This window comes from Rhea americana, unplaced genomic scaffold (assembly GCF_003343005.1).
Source record: "Rhea americana isolate MKP2758 unplaced genomic scaffold, rheAme1 scaffold_71, whole genome shotgun sequence".
Taxonomy (NCBI): Eukaryota; Metazoa; Chordata; class Aves; order Rheiformes; family Rheidae; genus Rhea; species Rhea americana.
The window spans coordinates 2,944,688-2,958,760 of NW_028186879.1; the positions used below are offsets into that span (position 1 = coordinate 2,944,688).

A 14,073-nucleotide genomic window follows, 5' to 3' on the forward strand; every position below is an offset into this window, starting at 1 on the left:
TTTTAATAAATTCATTTGAAGTATAGTAGGCATGACTGTTTTATCACTTACATTAATTTTACACTGAAATAACTTCACTGACTTTACTGGATTTGCTTTTGACTTGTACTATAGCGTAAAAAGAAACTGGCAATGTGCCTTTCCACAAGAACTACTAAAGTAAATAACTATCCTTGCATTGTAAAGAAGAACATTGGAAAAGTCAGAATACATGTTTTAGCACAGCAATTTCAACTCATGTATGAATGATTTTTACTTACTTTGAGGAGAGACCTTTTCCAAATCATTTAAAAATTACAGTTTTTCATATCTTTGCTAAACATGCTTTTCTATTGAAGTTTAGCATCCCTTGAGCAAACAATAATAATTTGATATGCTTTCCTGGTTAAACAAAGTTGTAATTTCAATTAGGTTAAAAAGTAAAAAACTTAAGATAAGACCCTCAGGGGTAAACGTAATTTATTAACACATTTATTTTAACTTAAATTTGKCTTTGAAGTGCTAATTGTATGCTTACTACCATATTTGTATTTGTGCACAGTGAAATAACATGAACTGATCCATGAAAATCAAAACCTCAAGTTTCAAAGCACCAATAATCAGTGAAAGTTAAAAACAATAGTCATAATCAGGTTAAAAATATTGAAAAGGGAGCTGAAAATAAGTTACAGGATATTTTCAGTATTTTGTTTGATGAATTGTTCCAGCTTAAGTGAACCCACGACTTGACAAATCCATTTCAATGCAATCTTAAATCTGGAGAAGTTAGACTTTATCAAGTCATATGAAAGTAAATGGCTTTTCATGTGATAACTTTGACAGAGGCATCTTATTTTACTCTGTAAATGGGTACTTTAGTGATTTGTAGAAATAGTTTAAGACAAACTTGTCTTTTGACAGATGACATTTTAAGTACTATAAATAACATTTTGTGACATGTGCTTCAGGCAAAGGAGAAATAGAGTGGTTTTCACTTTGAAAAGAAAGGCATCACTTTTTATATCAGAGAGCCTCTGAAAGGTTTTCACATATAAAACTCGACACAGCTGAGTTGTCAGACAAGAATATGTAAGATTCTTTTAGTCACAATTAACAGTGTACACTGGAGATGTTTAAAAAAATCAGAAAAAGATTGCACAAGTACAATTCTCATCACTAAGTGTGTTGGCTTTATAATAAAATGCATACATACATATATATACACATACATTAACACTTCCTGTTGATTATTTATTGAAAAAGGTCAGAATATTTTCCAGTTCTTATTTTCTAATGAGGTAAAACCAGAACTTGTGTTATCACACAACGGTTTATTTAAAATACCAGCTTAGCTGTGTTTTGTTGTTGTTATTAGTTGAGMATTTCTTAAAATGGTGTTACAAACCTGTGACTCGAAGTTTATCTGTGCCAATTACAACCTCATTTTCATCCACCGTAAAAAGTGGCTTGCCATCCTTTGAGCTGATTTGAAATTGCTGACCATGAAATTCTACCATTTTAGGACCTGCAAAGCACAGTAGAAAAAGGAATAATTACATTASCTCTTTCAACTCTCTTTATAAATTGCCAAGCATTCAAATTGTGGTCTTAATAATTTAGTAACTCATTTAAGTGCATTAAGATCATGAAACACTCAGATATTCCAAGAATAGAGGCCCTGTAAGTACTGAAATTGGATAAATCTATTTACAAGATCTAATTTGTTGTTTAAAGCTCTGCCTGGAGTCATGCTTTCAAATTGGGTTTCCAGGGAAAGTAGGAAATCCTTCACAAATTGATGAAGACAAAAATGCATGTTCTCGGTGTTAAAACTGCTAAATTTCTTTGATCAGTATGAGTATAACATTTTTTAATTTTGAAAACATGGAGATGAATTATCAAGGTTTTTTAGCATCATTCCTTATGATTACGGAGGCTCAGATGCTTAGAAGTGCAGCCATTCCCTGTAAGGGCAGGACCCCCAGCTCTTCGTAACAAATGCAAGTTTCACTCCACATAGCTGGCAAATACTGCTGATTATGATTATTCTTAGAAAATATCGAAAAAGCTGAGAGAATATTTTCAGCTTGTATCTGGTACTCCAAAAATTAAAATAATTACGTGCAAGATGGCAGTCTGCTGTCTATACATAATATATTCAGTTAAAGTAGAAGTCTTATCYAGCACTTTGTAGCTTACAATTAATGTTCGCTTGTTATCATTCTGCTAGAGGTTAGCTTCTATTAAGCGTGAAAGGAGCCTGCTTTCCTCATTCTGCAATATGCAACTACTGTTCTAAACGTATTGCTAGATCCTAAATTCACTAAAAATTCTGTTCTACAGTATTGGTTTGGTGAGTGAATATGTATCAAGCTCTTACTATAGAATTATTATCTAATTCTATGTTCAGAATTAAAATTACAAGAGAATGGCCAAAATACTTGAGATTCCTTTTCAGTAATTCTTTAATAATGGTAATCCTGGCTATAGAACTATTGATAAAATTTGGACCRCCACCAGTTCTTCTGGTCCTGCTTTTTGTAGAGAGCTCTTTCTAAAAACCACACAATTAAAATACTTACTGGATTAGACCCACYAGATAAAAATGGGAATGCTTACTCTGAAGACTCAAGGTTAGATATTTTTCTTTTAAGTGCTGTCAATATTTTACTATGCCTGGCAGGCTGAAAGCAAATATTTTTATACAGCCATAGARTATTTATTGATGAAAAGAATTATCAGCTGAGTGAGGATCTGGAAGACTTGCATTTAGATATATGTACTTAAAAGCAAAGTAGGTGCCCTGGAGCTTCCACAGACTCAGATCTATGTGGTGCTTTATAGTGTAGGTAATCTTTAAAAAAACTAATTAGAAACTGTCTAAGTGTATTTGAACTACTACTTAAGTTTTAAAACAATCCGTGGCAATATCTCCAAGAGACAGCAACTCAGAAATGTATTCTGTTAATTTGTGTCATTCTAAGTTATTTACTCATGATCACAGGAGAAGATACTTTAATATCATGAAGACACCGTATGTTTAGAGGGAATGYCATCTATTGATTGCCTTGGTACAAAGGCAGTCGGCTTTGAGAATAAATCACTGGGTCCACATAGTGGCACTTCTATTCTTTCCCTCTTCACACCTTGGTAGATACAAGAGTCTGCATTGATTATAAATCACTGAAAAAAAAATGTGGAGYTGAAAGAACTCAAGAAGTATGGCATTATTCACACCAGGCCTAACTTAGTCTCATCTATAAGTACATTTATCTTATTGATTTGCTAATTTGCTATTTCACAAGAAATATCATCAATCGAAGATTTATCATATTTCTTCTGTTAGGAACAGGAAAGAACTACCTCAAACAGCATGAATCAATGAATTTCATTTTGTATACTTGTGTATTGCTAGAAAATTGACRCGCTTTCTGTTATGTAGATTCTATGGAATGTAGATTAATTCACAGAGAAATATGGCTTAACAGAAAATATTTCTAAGATATAGAAGCTCTTTAATTTTTCAAGTTTAGRGTGAATATACACATACTAAATAGTATTTACATACCTTGTATSAAATTCTGTTTTGTACCACCTAACCAAAGCATACAGGGTCAGCTGGCATAAACACATGTTGTGCAAATAGACTTTCCCAGCTTTTATATCTGATGCCAAATTTCACATAACCTGTTCAATAATTCTTCCTTCTCAGGCATGGTGTCCATTCACAGCATCCTGCTGATACAACTGGAGATGTAATTTTTACCAGTTTAATTAAACTAGTTGTGAATGCACTGATTCAATTTCAACKGTAAGCTGCTCAAGGCTGGGATCCAGGCGTTCTCCTTCCTACTAATTGCTTTTACATTAGGCCACATGATCACATTCTTGAGCTTTCCTACTTTCTTCCACTTGATTAATATCTGATAATTCCATGCAAAGCAGAACACCTTTAAAAGGAGAAATTGAGGGAGTCCTAACCTTAAAATACTGGGATGGGGAAAACAGAGACAAATYGCTTTAGATAGAAAGAACAAGAGGATTAACAGACTTTCTGGACAAGYGCTCGTCCCAGAGGAGCACATCCTAGACCAGTGAGCTCTTTGTAGAAAATCACCTCCAAATCTCTCCTTCTTTAACTAGCCGTATAGTTTGCAGGGTCAGATTACATAGGCCTTACAGGTGGGAGAGGAGAACTAAGTTCTAATGAAGCTAGTGAGAATAATTAGTGTAATAAATTAGGGGAAGCCCAGGTAGGGGCGGCTCAAGCACTGCCTGTTCTGCTTGTTTGGCTGCGTGGTCTTTGGCGCACTTTTGACTTGGGTCAAACAGGGATCTCCGAGATCCCCACTAGCACCTATGGCCCTAAACGTTTTTTCTTCCGAACAGGAGTTATGAGAATCTAAATTTAGGATTTAAGCACCTGAAGTGGCAGTTAGGTAGGATTAGAGATGAGTGGATTGTGAACTAAGCCCATTACATTTTTAAACCAGATTTAAATAAAATAAACCACCAAAAGCCCTGTGAGCAGTCACTGCATGTTATATAGTTCCCAAAGGAGCCTCAACCGATGGTTGTTCAAGACTGCCACTCATGCCCCTGCCTGYGCTGGGTTTGCCTCCAGATTTCTCTCCTATTTGCTTTTAGGCCCTGCGCATTTGACTACGTCTTTCACAAGAATCTTTAGCTCCACAGTTTTGTCAACGTGAATGTCTCAGTAAAATGGAATAAGGATTGTCCTATGGGTAATCCTTGTTATAGAAGAACGATCTTGCTAATAAATGATGTATTTTAAAACTTTAGAAGGAATGGTAGGATAAACAAAATTCAAGCATAATTTTATTCATGCTGGAGATGAGACATGTCAGTACCTGTGGAACAAAGAAAATTTTTTTTTAAATAGACTTTTAAAGAAATAGGAAAACATTCTTGTAATTAAAAGTAGCTATTAATTTCTCTTAGTTGTATTTCACAATACAAATGTATTACCATTGCAATAATACTCATTGTGTTGTGATTCTATAAGACTCATTTTTAGCTCATAAACAGCAGCTGAATATATATGAAACTTTAATCTCCTGCTTACTAGATGGATTTTGTTTAGCATCCTGGTGTATTAACTGCACGTATGTCAGCTACTTTCTGATAAAATCCTACAATTAAAAATGTAGTGTGACAGATTATGGAGAGCATTTGAACAGTTTTCCCACTGTTGCCCATATGTCTCACAAGAATTTTCAGACAGMTCAGCTCTCCTTGCTGTCTCGCAGGCTACCAGGAATAACTGCCCATCGTTTCTTTAAGCTTCCTGCCGTAAGCCATGCAGCTGACGAAGACCTCATACGTGAGCATCACATCACGTCCCTCTTGGCACTGGGGACACCGCACTTTGAGTGATGAAAAATGGTTCCAAAGCAAACAACTCACTGCCCTTCTATATCCTTATGTCTTCCAGACAGCAGTCTCCTGGTCTTTTCCTCGTGTGCTGCCATAAATCCCTGCAAATGAGTGCACTGCTAAGCAGCTGCCCTTTTCACTTCTCCGCCTCACTCTCCGCTCCCCTGGGTAGTTTTCTAGAGCACAGAAGGTCTTTCGTTTAGTGATTCTGTTTCAATGGGAAAACATTTAAATTAATTCTCTTCTACTTTTTTTATTCCCATCTCACCACCTTTGAATTCCAGCCCAAATCTAGAACAAATCTAGAACAATGAGATGAAAAAGAGTCTTTCATCAAATATAGGGCCTGCCATATAACACATATACACAAAGACTTAATATCAAATGAAATTGATATGAGGTAGGCAGACAGCGTCTTCAAATCCACAGTTAGTTCTGCAAAATATTAAGCATGTTTGAGGTGTCTTTAGGTCTTGCAGAAGAAAAGACCTTCAAACACTGACATTATTTGTTTAATTCCATTTTTTCCTTTTTCAGTCTTCTTCATTACTCACCATTTTTGATAACTTACAGCTGTCACCTACTCTGTATGCTTCACTCTTTCTTACCACCATTGAGGTATTGAATATAAGTCAAAATCCTGACTGTTTTTGAGGTACTGCTATGCAATTTTATTTTTAGCTATTTTTTATTATATTAAAGCACCTTAYCTAAAATAAGATCTCATTAAAGTGTATTAAAATTATAATACTACTACAGATTCAGTTACACTTCAATGAGTAATGCAATACCAGTAAATGTAAAGCTATTACTTTTAGAAGCATAAAATTAGTCATATTTTCATATGCAATGGTAGAAGCATTTGCCCACCTTTTATTAGAACAAATGCATTATTACAGAGTATATGCAACATGCTGCAAGGATACATTTTATCTCCATTCATCTCTCACTGCCTTTAAAAACACCTCTAATAAATACTTTAACAGAACATCTACCAGTTCCATTTCCTCTTTTTCTTTCAGTTCTCCTTTCTATAGTGGATTAAACAATCTATAGAATCATAGAATCATAGAATCATAGAATCAGTAAGGTTGGAAGGGACCTCTGCCTTCTCAGACCAAAATAAGGATGCTTTGCTGCTTTCTTTTTATTTACTTCTTATACTTTGTTCTTCCCTATGGTTGAATATGAGTCCAGAGATCTTTTAAAATCTGTTTCTGAATCAGCAAGAACTGTCATGTGCTCGCAACCCAATGTAGTATTAGGTATTTAGGCACCAATTCTTTACATGCTCAGTGCGATTTAGGTTACTAAAAGCCTTTAACCATCTAAGCATTATATTTATAAAATGCTTTAATTAAATATAAAAAATATATGAAATGCTTCATTGTAAAATTGATTTTTACATGTAGAAGCCATGGTGGGAATAGGAAATCACATTTCTCACACAGTGACTTGATTATGGTGTCATCTTTTCTCTCAGGCCTGATGAATCTAGAATTTATTGCATAATGAATATCTTCAACAGAAGATGTTGAAACACACARTCAGCAGATTGGTAAAGTGAAAAGAAAAGTACTGAAAGAGATGAGGCATGATAAYTTGAAGAGGGGACAGCCGATCTGAGTCTGTCCTCACTCCCTTTCTAAGTGAACACTTTAACCACTGTATGTTCTATATAATAAATAATTGTATGACCTTTTCTTCCTCCCATTATGTTTTTCAAAAAAAAAAAAAAAAAAACAAAAAAAAAACCTATGACTGTATTTTCATAAAGCCAGCTCTACCACTGTGTTTTAGGAGATTCTGTGCATGCTTGCAGGATCTGCAGAGAGGTCTTAATGTGAGAGAACCTATTAAACATAAAGGGCATGATTCATTTGCTGAAGCATAGCGGCGTAGTGCTTCAGGGCACCTCAGGTTTCCCAGCTTAGCCTTCAGCTTGTTATTTTAGATGTCCTAGAATATCCAAGACATCTGCGCAGGGCTCAAACATCTGACCAGTGATCTATAAGTGACCTGAAGCCCTCTGGAGTGTCAGTCAAAGACTAGACAAGATAGAATCCTCGAAAGATGAAAGTCAGAAGGCATTTCTGGAGGTCGCCTAGTCCAATCTCCTATCCATGGCAGGACCAATTTGGAAGCTAGATGAAGGTGCTCAGGGCCTTCTCCAGTTGGATTTTTTATACTTCCAACCATGGGGAGTCAACAGGTTCACTGGACCTGTTCCACTGCTTAACCAGTTTAATTTTGAAATTTATTTCTATCCAGCTGCATTTTACTTTGTTGCAACTTGTGACCATTGCTTCTTGCTCTTTTGCTGTGCACCTCTGAGAAGAGTCTGGCTTCATCTTCTCTGCAGCCCTCCCTCAGGCAGTAGAAGGTAGCCGTTAGATGCCCTCTTAAGCCTTTTTTTCTTCGGGCTAATCAACCCCACCTCCCTCAGCTCGCGCTCCCTGTGCTCCAGCTCTCTGACCATCTTAATGGCTCTCCATGGGCCTCTCCARTTTGCTGCGGTGCTGTCAGTCTGCGACGGGGGCAGCAAAGCTCAACTCCGGCAAGAGCTGACTAGTGGGGCCCGATGTGCCACAGGGGCACACTGCCGATTCGTGTTCAGCCCACTGATGGGGAGGTGCAGAGCTCCTGCYTGAAGACAGGGATCTAGAGCCTTTTATGACCACTAAATATCAGCCAGGATGTTTAAGAAGAAGCTTTAAGAAGAAAGTACTCTTGCACTTTAAATGACTAGGATTTTAGATGTACTTAATTATCCATAATCTATAATAGATTTTAGTCATGATAAGTTTCAGATATTTTAACCTAACTTTTATAAATTCATGTAGTGTTAACCAATGCCAGTAAATCTTCTTATTACTTTAAAGGGAGTGAGTACAGGAACTTATTCACCCTTAGTATTGATTATTATTTTCAAATTCTTCTCCAGTCACTTGGGTTAATGCTTAATGTACTATATGAAACAAAATATGTTGTTGAGGTTTGCTAATTTATTGGATACTGCAGAAGGGGGAAGAGTATAAAGTACTTCATAATTCCCTTATCTTTATCTGTTTTGAATTCCTTACTCCCACTGAAATAAGGAAATGGAGCTACTCAGATGAATAACTGTTCTCTGATGAGAGTGAGATATCCAATATCTGTCTCTTCCTCCCCATAATACTTTGTATAAAACATCATTTCCCAAACATTTGCTTATTTTCAGAGCTAAGCTGTGTAGTCTTGTGTGCATATATTGCTTTTTTTCTCTCTTGTTCTAGACATTATCAGAAGAGAAGTGATAGCATAGGAAATTCCCTTGGCCAGGTTAAAATTCTCCCTAACTTTAATGCTGCCATATTTCAGCATTAGCAATGCACATGACTCCCTGATTAACTTCTAGAGGATGGCTGAAGTCTGGCTTCAGTCAGCATTGCTGATCCTGAACATTATCACATATTTCTTTATCAAGATTATTATGTTTAGGGCCAGGGTGTGAATCTTGCTATGGAAAGCACCTTACTATGCATAGTACATAGACTTGGGTGGTACTTTTTGCAGAATAGGATACTGTTCATTAGGGTCTAAATATACTTTAGTTACTATTATTAATGACTGTAATGACTGTAATGAGCTGAGTAATGAGCTGTAATGACTAAATTATTTTTTTCATAAACAAGTTTTCACAGAGATATGCATAGCTAGCTTTAATTTAAATACATATTGATTCCTACTCACCATTTTCTCCTTTTTCTTTTAATACATCTGAACATTATATCCATTTAAACATGCAATGTTCTCACAAAAGACTTATAGCATATGAACTTAATATAGAACAGAAACACATCTGCCATGGATTAAAACAGGAAATTAGAGAAAAGGATCAGTTAAAAAATCTGCAGGGTGTTTTATTAGCCACCTGATTTTCTCTAAGTTTTGTCTGATCTGAGTTAACTAAGGTTACTTTTAAATAAAACTAGCATTTTTGCCTTAGATGACTGGATTTACTCGTAGCTAAAATTTTTATACCTCAGAGGTAAAAATCTCTACTTTCATCCCTTTGGAACACATAATGTAGGTTCTTCATCATAGGAAGACTTAATCACCTCAGAAATACTTCAGTGAAGTTTGCAATTTATCTTTCTATTAATTACTCCTATGTTGTACCCTAGCTTCTTATAACCCGGCTCGACAGCAATTAAAGCTGTGCAAATAATCATCTTCCTGCAGTACAAAGATCTTCAGGAAATATGTTCTGGCTTTTATCTTAAAGATAAGAACGAACCTATTTGGACAAAAAATGAAGTTTTTAATGAAAGCCTTCTGGGAAAAATAAAGAAGGAAAAGCCAAATCATTTTACAACGCTATTAATTAAGTCAAGTTTATGAAACTGGCTTCAGGGTTTTCCCTGTAAAAACAACATCAAACTCTTCTTACATACATCATGCTTCATTAACACTGTTCTCTTCCTATTATGTCTCTAATGAAAGAATACCATCACTTGAAAATGAAATGTCAAAATGCTGATAAGAAAACAGAAATGATTTGACACTGGAAAGTAGTACTTTATAGATGGCAATTAATGCTAATGAAGCAATTTATTAGGTACTGACACTTATCTGTTTCATTAGAATGTTGCTCCTGTTAAAAAAGGGGGGGGGGGGAGAAGGAAAGGACAAATGTTCTCGTCTTAACAGCTGCTCAAACTACTGTGATAGACATGCTGGATAGTTTCTAGGCAGTATTTTGACTGTAATTGTGTTTTCAGACTGCATAAATCATTTTGTCTTTTACCATATACCCATGCTTTCTAAGGGGAACACATATTTCACTGATTTCACATTTCAAAGTGCAGAACAGCTTCACAGCACAATTATCTAAATATATTCCATCTAGTTGTAAATACTTTAAATTGAACTCTTGACCTGACACTATTGGTGTTAGCTGGTGTAAATGATCAAATAAGAAGCAGGACCAGGAGTTCACTGTGCTTGAGTCTGTTCTCATAGACCTTACATGACGCTGAAATCCCTCTTTTGTGTGTTTTTTACTCTTGAAAAAAGCTGTGATACAAGCAGAACTTAAGAGTTCTCTGGATGTTGAAACTTCCTTAAGTGATACTTGAAAAATAGTTCTTTTCAGAAACTGGATCTACTTTTCAGTACAGACTGGCTGGAAAACATGCTGCTTTTCAGCCGTTTTCTTAATATTCTGCTCCTAATATGCTGGAATACCAATGCAAAATCCCAACTATATTGTATTCATCTGCTAGTTAGGAAGAGCTATGCTTCTGCATGTAGAAGGCTGTGTACATATATTTACATTTACTTAGGTGAAACATAATTTACTGTTCGATACAAATGTTGCTCTTAAATATATGATTATTGACTATACAGCCTGTAAAATTCCCATACATTTTATAAATTCATTATCATTCATTATTGTAATAACATGATAAATTTTGACACTAACTTGCTTTATTATAATTCAAGTTATAAATCAAAGGTGATAAGTATCTCTTTGATTTTAAGACTGAATAAGGCTTTGAAGTGAAAAGAACAGGAGTCCAGGAGATGACAGTTAGCAGCTTTATTCAGCTGCTTTCTTTGATTATCGAAGAAAAATTTCAGATAGTTTCAGGTTTCAAGGTTGATGAACAAGCTGTGGTAATGGCATCTTTTGAATCTCATCCATGATTTTAAAGATAGAAGCTATACTAACGAAAATAGTTACSCTGTGTTTTAAGACATCTTTGTTATTCCTCTCTGCTGCTTTCTTAATTCCCTCTGACTCTCAGTCCTCTATCTTCCCACATCTGTGCCTTGCCTAGATTACTGCCTTGCTCCCATTTGGCCAACATCCTTCTCTTAAACCCCATTCCTCCCAGAAACGTTCCCAAACATACCACCTCTCCATATTCCCTTTAGCTGAATGTTTGTCCAATTTCTGTTTTAGTTTTATTAGTTATTTATTTGGTATAATATAAGTTCCTTTCCTCATAAATGAATTTTAAGTGATTTTAATAGCTAACTGAAATTCTAGATGGAAACTGTCTTGGTAGTAATGACTTATTTATAGTAAATATCATCTAAATTTAGTACACTCCCTTCTTATTGGTAGCTTAGTTCTGTTTCCCTGCTCTTCACCACGTGGTTCTTCTGGCCCCTTTYCCAATAATGTACAGTGTAGTGTTACTGTAGCTTATTTTGTGAGTAATTTTTTCCTGATGAGAAGTAAAATGCAATTAAGTTCAATGATTATAACACAGTCCAGAGCACAGCAAAACCTACTGTACTTGAAAAAAGTTACTATGTCCAYGTAACTTCTACAGCAGTGAGGAGCATGTAGAAACCTTAGAAACATGATAGCTCATGGTGGAAGTTGCTTGCATTTGGTGGAGTTTTAGCAGATCTGTGATTTCTGAGAGACCCCTCGCTCCTTCATAAGTAATGTGTGCCTGTTATCTTCACGTGAGCAATTCCATATAAACTCCTCAAGTAAAAATTTGTTTCACATCTCTCGTGTGAATTACTTCTATTGAGGACTGGGGATTTAAATTAAATTTTGAATCACCATCTTCTGAGAGTTACAGGGTGTTTTTGTTCCAGTCTTGTGTGTGATGTTACATTATAGTATCATCTTTGGAATGACCTCATACTTATCCATATAAGTGTTTCACAATTCCGACTATGTATAGTTATAAGCTGGAGAGAGCATTAAGAGATAATTACAGAATTCTGGCAAGTGTGGAAGGCATTAATTCTTTAGCAAAGGCTTCTGCATGTGAAGTAACACTCATTTACAAAGTCACACACCGACTTTTCATACTTCTTATAAAGGAACATCATCTTATGTGCATGCAATTTAAGACAGGCAAAGGATAACGGTTAAAAATATCAAGCTATTTACAGATAGTCATTTACTCTAATAAACTGTTGCTGCACAGTCTGGGTTGTTCAACCATATCTTTAGGCATAACAGAGTTCTCTACAGTATTATACTTTTACTATTCTTTCAATACTTTTCTATCAGTTTAAAATATTAGGATTATTTAATATCAATAATATTTCATGTTAGTGTTTATAATGGTACTAGCTATACTACAGAATATTTAAGATCAACTGGTAATGAATTCAGTAAACAGAATTACTAGTCAAAAATAACAAAGATCACTTAAATATCAAATATTTCATATAATATGGAAATGCAGTTTCAGCACCTCCTTTTGATGTGACCCAAATTATTGTTTCACCCTCAGTCTGAACAAAGAAAGCTGAAGTGCTATCAGATCCTCTCTAATTCTATGCTGAATGTGAATTATTTTAATGCACAGACCACTTTTCAAAGTGCCTCATATATTGCCTAAGCTAGACACAGCCTCACTGTGCAGCTAGACAACGTTTTGTCTGGACTACACTAAGTACCGGGCTTTCTTTTAGGAAAAGATTAGTGAGACTTGAAATCATAAGATGTAGTAACACCGAACTGCACATTATTGGGATTGAGGCCAGAAGAACCACATGGTGAAGAACAGGGAATCAGAATTAAACTACCAATAAGAGGGGAGAGTCCTAAATTTAGATGATAATTGCTGTAAATGAGTAATTATTTCCAAGACAGTCTGTACCTAGCAGAACTCTTCCCCCTTCCCACCTCACAGTCCCTGTTCTGTGCACAGGTAGGTATTGACCCTTCTCAGGGGTCCCTTCTCAGTCTATTGGGTTTTCAGTTTACCTTTTTTTTTTTTCAGTCTAGGTTCTCTACCCTAAAGAGTAGATAATTTTAACTCTATTTATTTAAGAAGGCATCTTCCTTCTCACTTCCTGTACTTCTCTTTGTCAATGCTCTGAGGAGAAGTCTATGTGGTGACTGGGCAGGGGAAAAGAGGGAAAGMAAGCATGGGTCTGAGATTTGTAGTTATCTTTGACAGGTTGAAAGGTGGATTGATTTAAACTAGCAATCAAGAAGCAACAATTTGAGTTGTAATTTTTTATAGGTTTCATTTTCATCCTCATTGGCTGTCACAAGCAGTAAAATACCTTTTTATTTCAGTAAGATATTTCCTTTACACATTCATCACTGCAGCTTTCTTTGTTAAGGAGAAAGATACAATAAGGGTGAATATTTCAGACTGCTCACCTAGGGACCTAAATTACATCACAGGTGCCAAAGTCCAAAAGAGCAATTAAGCTATATTACTCTTTAGGACCTACAGTATTCCCCCTAAAATTTTCCCAGTTGCTCATGGAGAAACATTTGTTTGGGAAGCAACGCACCTTCCTGCTGCCAAYTGTCTGTCATGTTACGGGTTTCAAATATGGAGGTTCCTTATTTCCAGACGGAGGCAGTCCCCTAAATGCATCGTGAGCATATTAAAACATGATGCCAGAATGGAGATTCAGCAGAAATCAGAGCAGCCTTTGCCACTTATTCAAAAGTACCAAACTGGTGGGGTCACTCATTCAACAGGTGCCTAAGTTCAATACTGGGGCAAATATCATGAATATCTTTGTATAACACCTTTCCTATTGGCAGCTGTAGGTCATGGGGGCTGAACATAGCCTGACAAATAATTTTTCAGGCCTTTGGGCCACTGTCCGATGTGATTTTTGCTGTAAGTTTCTCAGATTTGGGCAAGGAGCAGGCCAGATGAATTAGCCTGGTAGTCAGCGATCTGCTATATGGTCCGCCCTTCCTAAAGG

At 35.9% G+C, this 14,073-nt stretch overlaps 1 protein-coding gene across 4 annotated transcripts in view; it reads right to left on the minus strand.

Moving 5' to 3' along the window:
• Positions 1–14,073, minus strand: part of SGCG (sarcoglycan gamma) — a 139,511-nt gene that overhangs the window by 32,320 nt on the left and 93,118 nt on the right. For all 4 annotated transcript variants that reach the window (XM_085321808.1, XM_085321806.1, XM_085321807.1 and 1 more), the window contains one exon: positions 1,385–1,504. In XM_085321808.1, the coding sequence (XP_085177934.1) occupies positions 1,385–1,504 (120 nt within the window). The remainder of the gene's footprint in view (positions 1–1,384; positions 1,505–14,073) is intronic.